At 37.7% G+C, this 13428-nt stretch overlaps 1 protein-coding gene across 1 annotated transcript in view; it reads left to right on the top strand.

Annotated features, from left to right (window-relative positions):
- LOC127427840 (filamin-B-like) overlaps window positions 1-13428 on the top strand; it is a 101761-nt gene that overhangs the window by 37848 nt on the left and 50485 nt on the right. Inside the window, 7 exon segments of the mRNA XM_051675665.1 lie at window positions 181-278; window positions 3272-3419; window positions 7647-7840; window positions 8034-8196; window positions 9299-9499; window positions 12477-12614; window positions 12881-13007. Of these exon segments, the coding sequence (XP_051531625.1) occupies window positions 181-278; window positions 3272-3419; window positions 7647-7840; window positions 8034-8196; window positions 9299-9499; window positions 12477-12614; window positions 12881-13007 (1069 nt within the window).

Raw genomic sequence — 13428 nt, forward strand, 5'->3', positions numbered from 1 at the left:
AGGACACCTTATCAACCACTTAGCACTGTCGACCACACAAACTCTCAAAGTTAGTGACATGCATCAATTATCCACTCTAATTATGGCATCCTCATGAATGTATCTTGTTCCATTTGTCATGTTTTTGAAGATCTTTACATTAGTACAGTTCTGAAATGATGTGCCATTTGTGTTTTAAAGGCCTGTGTCCTGACTGGGAGATCTGGGACTCACAGAAACCCGTAGAAAACGCCACAGAGGCTATGCAGCTCGCTGATGACTGGCTCGGAATTCCACAGGTGAGCCGGAGACCTTTTGAACCCTCATTCATTTACCATTAGATTCCCATTAAACACCATAAAGGCACCCTAGATCTGCTGAGTTATGTGTGTTTGAAGGTTCCCACTACAGTGAAAGCTGCTTATGGTATTTTCCTTTCTCCCCATTCATGCTAATAGGCAAATATCAACTGTAGATAAGAATAAGGATGGGCTCTTTATGTAGTAATAATGCTAATGTATTTATAGTTTGCATGCAAATCTGCCAGTAAAGGCTACACTGTTTGCCTAAGAGGAGGTAGTCAAATTTTCAAAGTTAATACGATACTCTCCATATCTCAATCACTCCTCAGCAAACACACATATTTTCAGTCCTGATTAATAGGTGGATTATAGTTAACTGTACTTGGTTAAAATCTGATTTATCTCATGCGTAGTTTTTTTACTGTTTTTCCTTAAATGATGTTCAGTTTGGACAACCATGACCCTTGTCTTTTTCATAAATAAATTTGGAGCTTATGACCTTAGAGAAGTAGATTCAGATTTATGACACTAGGGGTGGGCACCAACAAGGAGTAATCTTAAATTTAGATTAAATCAAGGTTTATCTGATAATTTTGTTGCACCCATCTTTTAACCTTGTTTAAAAATCATCAGGGTTACATTTTAACCATCGATTTGACCCTGATTTAAATTTCACAGTAAATCTGAGTTAACTTTAATCCTGTTGCTCCAATACTTTAAAATCTTATTTAAATCTCAGTTAGGGATTAACTTCAAACTTGCAGCTGAGGTGGTTTAAATAAAATCACAATTAAACTTGAATGACTAGGTAAACGAACAGTGGATGTGCCGTCAGCCCTCAGAGACATTTATCCTATTATTTGTTTATTATGGTCCGATATGTTGGGCCGTTGGTCGCAATGTGTGCTTTTAAATTCGTTGTGTGAGTGTGGCGGCTCGCCTCGGTAGCGGCACGATTACCCGCTTCTCCATCCTTTACATGCGGAGACACCGGACAGAGATGGATCTCTCGAGGAGAAGCAAGAGTAGAGTGTAATTTCGGCATTTAACAAGAGTGGTCACAAGTGACCGGTGATCGTTATTTCTCCTCTCTTAAACTCGTTTCAATCGGCAGCATGGGCTGTTAATTTCTGGCCATAATAGTGGTGCTGACGAGGGGAGGTGGTCAATCCGAGACCCGTGTGGTCCTTTTTTCTTAAACTATGATGCCATATTTTAAAGCTTGTGACATTGTACACGCTGCTCCAACATTTTCTTAACATTCTTGATCGGCCCTGTGTAATAACGATCTACAACTAAGTTCAGAATCCATCATGGCAGACAAAATTAATAGCAGGTGACCGTTTTAATCACGGGTTAAGTTTAATCTCTGATTTGTTAATCCATATTTAAAATTAAGTGGTGCAACACAACTCAAAGAAAAATAAAACTTCTCAACAAACCCTGGATTAGCTCTAAACTCTGCTTAATTTAATCGTTATTGGTGCAACCCACCCTAAATCTTTTGCCACTAAAATTTTGTGGGAACTTCAGGGAGCACTTTTCAGGCGCATTTCCAAATATTATTCTCTTGATGGGAAACATTGCCATATTTTCTTCTAAGAATCTAATCGGAAACACATAAAGAAATAGTTTACCCATTAATGAAAATTCTGTTATCGTTTACTCACCTCATGTCATTACAATCAGTCATGTACGCTGAATGAAAAAGTGACCAGTGGTTTCCAAGCTCTAAAAATGACAGAAAAGCACCATAAAAGTAGTCTATGACTTGTGCGCTACATTCCGAGTCTTCTGAGGTCATTCAACAGCTTAGACAAACAGACAGATATTTAAGTCAATATAGAGTGCAACAGTCTGGTTCTGGAAGTAAATAATAACTTATAAAGACAGTTTGTTAATCAATGGCATACGCTTCTGTTGAAGCCACCAGTTCACGTTATTTAAAGAACTACACTACCCATAATCCTGAAGAGAGATCCACCAATCAGAGAATTGCACCAAAAGAGACCTGTAGCAACTTCCCCCTCCCCTGAATGACTCAATTAAGTCTCTCTCCCAACACCCTCAAACTACCTACACATTGGCATATATCTGAATATTCTTCTGTGTACTTTAAAAATATTGATTCTTTACTTATCAACAACTTTATATCAAATGAAATATGTTGGGAAAATATAAAACTATTCATTTACGTCATTCGCAATAGTTGTAGTTTGTTCCCTCATTGAAGATGTTAAGTGCACAGTCTTGTATCTTTGTTTATTTGTCTGATTTTCGAATACTTTTTAGCTTCAAATCAAAGTTTGTAATGTTGTGATTCACCTCAGAGCTGGTTGCTTTGGTTCATGGCTTACAGCTCTTTTATGAAGGACTTTATGAAATTCATATGGAAAAATAAATGGGAATAGAACTTCTGGAACCAAAACGGCTGAAAAAGTAGGCAGGCGCTGAGAAATATTTCTGAATAATGACTGTCCTTGGCAACACTGTATAACTATGGAGCCAGAATGATCTCAAAAAGAATATATTTACAAAAAAAGGCAATTTGTGAACCGAAACCTGGCAGGAAAGTCTCAAAATAGCCACACAAGTCCAAAGTGATCCACATACATGTGACGTTTTGCAAATGCAGTTTCAACGATCCATAAATAAATGTAACAACATTCACAAGTCTTTTAATGCTAATTAATTCACGAACTTGATAGATACGTATTTGTAAAAATGTTTTGAATTTGAGTCGTATTTGTGTGGGCAATTGGGAAAATATTTGTGGTCTCACTTGTGCATTTCTGAATTGTATTTTGTAACTGTATTCTTTTTGAGATCATTCTGGCTCCATTTATAACTGGCAGCTTATTTATATTTGTGATATCTCCATGGTCTTTACTAGTACGCCAATAAAATAATAAAAAAATGAATGGCAATTTTGGAACTTGACAGACTGCCGTTTGTATGGAAAACACCTTTAACACCTTGTTTCATTCTAGGTCATCGCTCCTGAGGAGATCATTGACCCCAGTGTGGACGAACAGTCTGTTATGACATATCTGTCACAGTTCCCCAAATCCAAACTGAAGCCTGGAGCCCCGCTCAAACCCAAACTCAACCCCAAGAAGGCTCGTGCCTACGGTCCAGGTGAGAGATGCTTTCGTAAGCTTCAGAGGGAGTTTGTATGAAGAATTCAGTTGCATTCAGTGAAACTAATGTACCGTAGTATTTGTGTAGGCCTGTTGTTTTTGTTTACATAGAAACAAGAAGATATCATGCGAGTATTCTTTGAAGTGCTGTAACTTGTTATCAACAAATCACTCATATGTGTTTCACGGCTCATTGGAAGTGCCACTCTGGTTTCAGGACTTCGCAATTCTCTCGATCCTTGTCAGAGTTTATGGTTTCGTCAAAACCAACTGGGCATAATGGTCAGAGACTTTCTCACTCACCTGACACAATGTCGTCGATGACATGTGGGACGGTATTATTATCATAAATGAAAACTAAATGCAAACATTTTTGTTAACTGAAATAAGTCAAAACTAAGTGGAAAAACTGAAGCTAAAATAAAATAATTGTTACGTTTTCAAGAAATAAAATAATGACCGCAAATAATTTTTTGTTTCTGTTTTTAATAGAATACATACCTGTATTATAAAATGATCAAAGTTATAAATGTAACTTGGGTAAATGTGTTGACCACATTAAAATCTTACAGCGTCAAACATATCTAAATATCTCAGTTAACGTGTTACCTTTTGGCAGCCATAAAAATACTACAATTACAACTCATTTGATAAATGTCTAATATTTTGGTTTACTCTAAATTAAACCATTAAATATTTAAAATCTTTTTATACATATTGAAGTTGTTAATGGAGTTTGGTCGATAATCAGTTTGACTGATATTCTTAACCGATATTTACACTTAAATGGTGACTGGTTCTTTAATATCAGGCTTAACAAAAAAGTTAGACACAAAAGACTTTACAGTTTAAATGTTTATTAAGTGAGGGGCTTTGAATAAGTGTAAATTGCAACTAAAACTAGTTCAATTAATTATTTGTAGACCGTGCGTAATATTAGTTTTGTAAAGCAGTTATTGAGCCTGGGTAGCTCAGTGGGTAAAGACGCTGGCTATCACCCCTGGAGTTCGCTAGTTCGAATCCAGGGTGTGCTGAGTGATTCCAGCCAGGTCTCCTAAGCAACCAAATTGGCCCGGTTGCTAGGGAGGGTAGAGTCACATGGGGTAACCTCCTCGTGGTCGCTATAATGTGGTTCGTTCTCGGTGGGGCACGTGGTGAGTTGAGCGCGGATGCCGCGGTGGATGGCGTGAAGCCTCCACACGCGCTATGTCTCCGTGGCAACGCACTCAACAAGCAACATAAGATGCGCGGGTTGATGGTCTCAGACGCAGAGGCAACTGGAATTCATCCTCCACCACCTGTATTGAGGCGAATCACTACACGACCACGAGGACTTAAAAGCACATTGGGAATTGGGCATTCCAAATTGGGTGAAAAAGAAAAAAAAAATCAGCTATGCATATCGGTTATCGGACACTAACACAAAAATTATTCCATTTTGTATTGAACATTGAAAAACAATATTGGTGACTACCACCACTGGAGTCATGAGTTCAAATCCAGGGTGTGCTGAGTGACTCCAGCCAGGTCTCCTAAGCAACCAAATTGGCCCGGTTGCTAGGGAGGGTAGAGTCACATGGGGTAACCTCCTCGTGGTCACGATTAGTGGTTCTCGCTCTCAATGGGGCGTGTGGTAAGTTGTGCGTGGATCGCGGAGAGTAGCATGAGCCTCCACATGCTGTGAGTCTCCGGTGTCATGCACAACGAGTCACGTGACAAGATGCGCAGATTGACTGTCTCAGAAACGGAGGCAACTGGGACTTGTCCTCCGCCACCCGGATTGAGGCGTGTAACCGCGCCACCACGAGGACCTACTAAGTAGTGGGAATTGGGCATTCCAAATAGGGAGAAAAGGTGATACAAAAAAATAAATTATTACAATTAATAATTAAATTGCTAAATAAATCAATAATATCCATTTGCATTTAATTTTAGCACAAGTTGATTTTTAATTTAAACCTGAGCTTCATGTCTTTTTTTATTTTCAGGGTTGCGGTCATTCTACAGCTCTATTTAAATATTCAAATATTTATTAAATGATTTCATTTTGAGTTTCCTTGGCTTCCATAGCTTTGACCTTCGTGTCTGCTCGTATAAATTAGTGCTGTGAAAATACAAAATTCTCATGCTATTATGTTGTGGATTGATGTATGGTGTGAAAATGTGCCTCTTACCTGTTGTAAATTTGGGCTTAACCAGTAAAAATTGGATAGCTAATGAGTTTGAGTTATGACTCCCACTCCAGAGGTGACCTGCACAAATGTTCCATGACTGAATGCTATAATTAACAACAACGACTGGATGGGTTATGACGGCTGCAGTCTTCAGACTGGGAAATCTTCACCACTGTTTTCAAACATCCAGGGTGCCGACTCCACAGAGCCAAAAGTCCATATAATTTACGGTTTAGAATAAAAATGTCACGGTCATAGTTCCATTAAGTGATCGTCTCCTCTCTGAAAGGACTACACAAAAATACAAACTAATTTAAAAGGTGACATAGTCACCCTTGTTTCCTAAATCATATGTGTTCCCTGTGTAGAGCTTTTGTTTTCAGTAGCAAATTGAATTACTGGTTGGAAATAATGTGTGTTTTATGAGTCCAGAGGTTTGCGTGTGGCTTTGTGGGGTTTTTCCAAGTGCGTGTGTGATTTTCCTCGACTATAAAGGTTTGCACTACCAATTTCCACATGCTTGTGCTTGTTTGGGGTACCTTCAACTTTGTTTTATGAAAATGCAAGTTTGTGTCAGCCACTTTAGTGTCGGACAAACATCCTACTAAGTGTTGCATTTTTTGTTTTATGCTTAAGTTATACAATCATGTTTAACCTACATGCTGATGCCAATATTTAGAGAGAAGGGTGGCTGATGGCCAATACATAATACATTTTGAAGTGGGGGTGCAAAAGTCTGAATCCATGTTGCAAATCTGGGTTTAAACATTTTAATTAAACCTTGAAATAAACAAAGATTTAGGATTTAGAAAAATTTTAAACAAAGATATGTTAAGTAAAATGAATTTAAATTCTTTACAAAATTGAAAAGATAAATAGAATATTTATATAAATATATTATAGAAATTAAATTAATTTTAAGTTTAAAATGTAAATTAGAAAAATGCCATCATTGATTTTGAGTATTTTCCTTGATGGCAAAGCTACATTTTAGAAGCACTCTTGCATGAAGCACTTAAACAAGGGGCCCTTAAGCGGCACCCAAAATCAAGATTTACTGCTAAGAGGTTTTTAAGAGACTGAAGTTGTTTGTTCAGTGCATGAAAAGCGCTTTGCTTGTTAGGTTATAGTGCTTTTACCCTGAGCTTAGTATTTATTTTATATATACTTGCCCTGTCCATAGCATACATCCTAAAGTTTTAAGCAATAAATACATATTCTTACATCACTCTTTTAAACAGTGGGGATTTTGTCAGTCTAGATGGGACGTATTCTTTCAAGAGAGTTAAACCATGTCATTGTTGTTTTAACGGCGTTAAAATTAAAACAATGTATGGAAACCGTATCTCATTTGCTGAAATTAACTTGTTCCATGATTCACCATGTTTGTTGCATCATGTGAAATACCTGTGGCTATATTTTTTAGTGTCACTGTGTAAAGTCGAATTTCCATTTTATACGCCATATAATGCGGTTCTGTTGTGCTTGAGTAATGAATGTACAGTGTTTTTCCTTTTCCCACTGCAAAAAAAAAAAAAAAGATTTTCTTACTCAGTATTTTTGTCTTGTTTCCAGTTAAAAATATCCAAGCATCTTTAGAACAAGATACATTGCACTAGATTTTAAGTCTTGTTACTGAGAAATCTAGAAAATGTAGTGATGTTTATGCTTAACTTTAAAATATTAAACTGTTTGCCAATGGGGAAATTAAAATTTAAAATTTTATAATTTTAAAAAAAGTACATCTCACTCATTTTTGTTAGATTTATCTGAAAACAGGACTTACTATCTTACATTATAAAAGTATCTTGTTTTAAGGATGTTTAGATATTTTTACAGGAAAGCAAGACATAAATACTGAGTAAGCAAACCGTTTATTGCAGTGCGGTCAGGGATTTACAATCATGGCTTCACTTTTCTTATCACATTCCACAAGTTACGGGTGAGTGGTTTCCACTTGGGAAATCATTGGACTGCACTAAAAGTGGGAATTCTTGCTGTTCTTTCATTTATTTCTCATGTGGTATCTTTGATCCATCGTGTGTTTGCAGGTATTGAGCCGATGGGTAACAGAGTAATGCGTCCCGCTGTGTTTACGGTGGACACCTTCAGCGCGGGTCAAGGGCAGGTCACTGTCTACGTTGAAGACCCTGAGGGTCGCAGAGAAGAGGTCAAACCCATGCTGAACGAAAGCAAAAAGACGTACAGTGTGACCTACATCCCTCAGGTCATGGGACCTCACAAGGTCAGGATGAATTGCATTCTGTCGTCAGAACCTGAAATAGACAGCATCCTAAACAGCATTTCAATGTAATAGTCATATAGGGGGATAAATGTAAATTCAATGGGTGTATTATGTGTAAACACAGTTAGACTGTTTTTTTCCAGGATTCATTCCGCGAAATATAGGGTCATTGTGTTTTGTGTGCATTTTGCAGGTGACCGTACTTTTTGCTGGACAACCAATTCCAAAGAGTCCGTTTGAAGTGGAGGTGGACAAAGCGCAGGGAGATCCCACTAAAGTCACGGCTAAAGGACCCGGACTGGAACCACTGGGCAACATTGCCAACAAACCCACCTATTTTGACATCTACACAGCAGGTGTGAACCAATTAGAACAGCCTCAAAGTGAGCCTGATTACAATAAAAAATGGTTTTGAAATCCAACGTTTCTATAGTTTCTGATGTTTTCTGACCAAACCCTGCGTAAAGTCACAACACTGTTATATCAAAATGCTGCATTACTATGTTTGGAGAGCTCTTCTCTGATTTGAATTTGAGCTTTTCTAAAAGAAGAAAAAAGTGGCACACTGCCCCAAAGTCTTGAAGGCCCCAATGTCTCAAAGGCCTTTGAAGTTTACTGTAGGTCAGCATCTTTTGTTGGTCCTGGAAAAACATTCTTGTTAAACATATTCCTAACCCTAAATGCCCCTTAAATCAGAAGGTATGATAGGTTCATTAGAATGTTGTTAAAGCCCTTTTCCTAATCCTGAACCCTTAACCTAACCAAAATCTGATTGGTTCATAGGAATGTTGATTCAGTCTTACTTGGAAAAAATTATGGTCCCTGTCATGAAGGCCCCAAAGTCTTGACGGCCCTCAAAGTGTTGACTGTCCCAAAGTCCAAATGCCTTTAGGAAGTCTTAAAGGAATAGTTTATCAAAAAATGCTAATTCTTCATTTACTCGCCCTTTTGCTGTCTTAAACTCTTATGACTTTCTTTTTAAAAAGGACTTTCTTTTAAAGATATTTTTATGGATATAATAATATATCCATACATGCAAATCAAAGGCAGCATAAAGGTAATCCTCTGTCCATGTAAACTCTCTGTTCATGCGCTGTATACGCGCTCTTCAGATGCATCAAGCACGAGGAAGTGTGTTTGAGCTTCAAATTATAATCGTGCCTAGGAGACTGCAGATGGCAAGATTTATAGTGGAAAAAAAGAGTTCGTTTTGGTCTGTTCTCACCCAAAAATGAACGTGCCGCTTCAGGAGACATAATCCCCAAAATTTAATTGGTTCATAGGAAAGTTGTTCCAGGACCAACAAGGATGTTGATCCAGGACCTTGTCCTACTTGGCAAAATTATGTTCACTGTCTTATTGTCCCAAAAGTGTCTCGAAGGCCCCCCCCCTTTTTTTTTCTTTTTTTTTTTTTTGAAGGCCCCAAGTCTTGAACTTTGTTCCCTCTTCATTAAACAGGAGCCGGAGTGGGTGACGTGACAGCTGTGATAAAAGACCCTCAGAGTAAGAACAACACTGTGGAGGTCATCATGGAAGACAAGGGGGAAAACGTTTTCCGTTGCACCTACAAACCTGTGCAGGCAGGTCCCCACAACATCAACATAACGTTTGGAGGAATCGCCATCCCCAAGAGCCCCTTCACCGTCAACGTTGGCCCAGGTACCTTACCCAATTAAATATAGAAAGTTCTCATTAATAAGTGTCCTCTTTCTATGCTTGCAATTGGTTGAATGTGTAGTTGGAAGCAGTAAATGGGACGCTTTATCAAGACTTTGTTTTCTCTTGATTAATTGTCTTAAGTCAGATGATTTTATCAGAGAATCGACAGCAGCTCAGATGTTTGGATTGCCTCATTCAGTTGGATATTATTGCTCTGTGGACTAATAGAGAGAGACTTCAGTAATTGTATGTAGTTACAGGGGTCTGCACTGCTTTTACACTGGCTATAAAAGCCGTTTATATGTAGTCGCAGTTCGTCAGCGTGCTCGTCTGTGGCATGTGTGCTGCTGCCAGCTTATTTAAATCTGGCTCGTGGTGCCGGTAAGGCTTCATTTCCTCCCCATGTTTTAGTTTTTAGATTGTTTTCTAAAACTTAAATATTTGTGTTCAGTGCATGTGAATGGCGCAAAGCTCAATAGACATACTAACACTCAAAAATTGCGGTATGCATTTTGTTGCGTGTTTTATTACAAAAGGAATAGGTATGGTAATTATAAGGAATTTTAAAATTCTGATTCATATTCCACCAAATGATTCAATTAACATTTCTTGAAGTACTTGAAAAGTTAGTTTTGAAATTGGACAAAGTAATGACGTACAGTTCAGAAAGTCGAGAACCGCTCCGACTGATTGACTGATTGTTCTTTAGCGATGGTGCTGTAGATTTAACAGTGGTGCAGGAAACATGTAATACGGTGTTGCATCCGTTTCAGCAGATGAATGCCGACAATCAAGAACAGTTAATAGAACCAAATGTAATTTTGATAAATTATTCGTTTTCATTATTTATTTTTTTCTCGGTTCCCAACCCTAGCTTTGGTTTTTTTTATTGAATCCTTACCACCTGACACAACTTTTGACTGTTCTGTGTGTGTGCATTGAGTAGTGTTCCAGCACTATTGCTGTATGTGTGCATCACTGAACATGTTGTACCGCTGAACAGATTTAAAAAAAAAAAAAAAGAAAAAGCTTGAAAAACACCAAATTCCTTTTCCATGAAGCAGCTTTTTCCAACCAGGTAGCATGCAACAATTGTGTTGTAACAGAAATGGACTTTAACTGATTTTCCTGTGTAGTTACTTTATCATGCTGGTGATTTAACAGGCTTGTTTTAACAATTTTACAAATTGTTACTGTTCAAATTTAAATGGTGAATGTACTGTTGAATCTTCTAAGCTGAATTACATCATATCTCCCAGTGTTGAAATCATCAAAATTTCAAATTAAATGCATTTGAGGAGTACAAAATAAAAAGATGAGAATTCCCCTTCTCTCAACTGAAATGGTCAGGTTAGGGGCAAGTACTGTTCTCACATGTGTTTTGAAATATGTAAATGTATACAATGTATTACAGAATTTGTTGGCCAAACCAGTGTTTTAAAATTGTGCATTACCTTTTAGATTTTTGCTGTTTCATTGTTTTGTTTCACAAATATTTTACTGCATAAATTCTGTAATAAGGTTTCATTGTGACAACTTGCCCCATCACACTATGTAGGGTATATGCAACTTTTTTCCAGGTCAATGAGTGACATGGTTCAATAAGGTTTTTTTTTTTTTTTTTTTGTAGAGAGGTCTTGAGTCTAAATAGAAATGGTCTTTTAAAAATAAATCTACACGAAGAACTTTTCACTGGAGTAAAAGTGTAACAACTAGCCTCGGTCTCCTTTTATATATAGATTTTCTTTCCACTAAAACTCACAGCTTGTGGTTTGGAAGGTCAGTAGCTTTAGTGCTCCCATTGGATTAGTATTTATCACCGTTGCGTTGATTTTTAAAGTACATTTGTTGGGCAAGTTTAGATGAGCGTGACCTCAGAAACCAAAACACCCAAACTGCTGAACGGGAAAATCAACCACATGTGCCGTAAAACCAAAATGAGACTCGGAGGAAAACGGCTTATGCTTTTTAACAGCTATTTTTAAGTTTTACAGCACGATGTAGTTGTATTTCAGGACATTAAACTATCAAAGAGCTTCATAAATCCATTATATCCTTTAAATAAAGATATTTCCTCCAAATGGCATTCAAATACATTGAGCCGTGCTGCTCATTCGGGAGACACAAGTTCGAATCCGGCTTGCAGTATTTTCCAATCCTATAGAACACAACTGTACTATTAATAAAGGTGATAAAAAGGCCAAAATGCCTTTTCAACTTCTTTGGAAGAACCATTTTTGTTCCACTTTTTTCCTGTTAATTCAAACAAATGAGTATTTCAAATTCCACTTGCAGGTATTTTTAGAGTTTAGTGTGTGACGTCATCATACAGGAGGTTATATTTGTGTCTCAGAAGGTTTATTTAATGGAAAGTCATTCTGTCAGGATGCGTTTCGTTATGCTGCAGGTGAATGAAGCTCTGTGTGCTGAATGGCACAGGGCCGCACGACTGCACCACATCTGAATCTAATGAGAGAGCGGGACGCCATGGAGTCCCTCTCTCCGTCAGTGATGTGGGTTTTGGCTCACTCTCGTGGACATAATTCTGCTGTTCTGTAAATGTCGGAGGACTCTGTCCAATAATAGTATGGCATTAATAGAGTGTTTAATTGTTGGTGTGGTGTTACGCAACGATATTCTTTTCTGGGTGCTTGTAAGATTCATATCAATGCTGGGTTACCTTGTTGAGGTCACATGACCAGCGGAATATTGCACGATTTATCTTAATAATCCCCTGTAATTGGATGCGTTCACTCCGAGTAAAAGTTAGTCCTGTCTGACTGTGAATAGCGCATTTTTACAATGACATTGGTAACTGAGAACTGTTTTGGGTGATGCTGCAACACAACGTAAACGCAAATATCACTGAGTCCACCTTCTAATTCAATTTAATTTATGCATATGATTTGCATTAATTGTCAATAAATCAATGGCCTGTCGTCAATAATTTTTTACTGTGTATGTGTGTGTATTTCAGCATCTGTGCCCGGTGCGTGCCGCGCCACAGGACGAGGTTTGCAGCCCAGAGGCGTGAGAGTACGACAGGTGGCCGATTTTAAAGTCGACACTCGTAACGCAGGAAGTGGCGATCTAAAGGTCGCAGTCAAGGGACCCAGTAAGTAACTTGAAACCATAAAAGACCAAATAGCCAAATAAATGGTTTAACTTCACACAAACTCATTCTCTCCCCTGAATCACTTGCTAACAATTTTCCACTTTTTGGTAAACTTTCCAGATGTCTCATCTTTTGAGACTCTAGAAGCTCTTCACTGTAATTCTGGGCAGACTTTTCCTTAAAAGAAGTGCTGTGGTGGTACTTCAATTAAACAATGATAAATTAATTTACAAAACGGTTTCTCTTGAAAATTTTCTCACTTGCAGAAGGCCTGGAGGAGTCCGTAAAACAGAAAGACGTATCAGACGGTGTGTGTTCTTATGAGTACTATCCACACACACCTGGCAAGTACACAGTCACCATCACCTGGGGCGGGCAGCACATCCCCAAGAGGTGAGTTTCCTCAACCAATCACATCTCTCAGAATATTCAAAACTCTGTAAAACATGATCAACAGTTGTCCAAATCAGGGTTATAATCGCTTTTATTTTTCATTAGATTATTATTCTTTTTTTCGTTTTCTATTTAGTTTTAGTTGGTTTTAGTCATTCTTAAATAATTTTTATTTTGTGTGAATATTAAGCAGGGATGCACAGATAGGAATTTTTTTTCAATACAGAACAAACAGGTCAATACAGATACTGATATTTTGCCACTTACCTTATTTTGTCATCAGATCACTGTTTTGCTGAGGAATTATACTTTAAAAATGTTCGAAGAGGCACAAAAGATTTTTTTTATTATTGTTCTAACAATAAATAATTCCCATTAAACATGAATTAGATTTGTTGAACACATGACAGGCCAAAATTAA

This window comes from Myxocyprinus asiaticus, chromosome 37 (assembly GCF_019703515.2).
Source record: "Myxocyprinus asiaticus isolate MX2 ecotype Aquarium Trade chromosome 37, UBuf_Myxa_2, whole genome shotgun sequence".
In the NCBI taxonomy this organism is placed as follows: Eukaryota; Metazoa; Chordata; class Actinopteri; order Cypriniformes; family Catostomidae; genus Myxocyprinus; species Myxocyprinus asiaticus.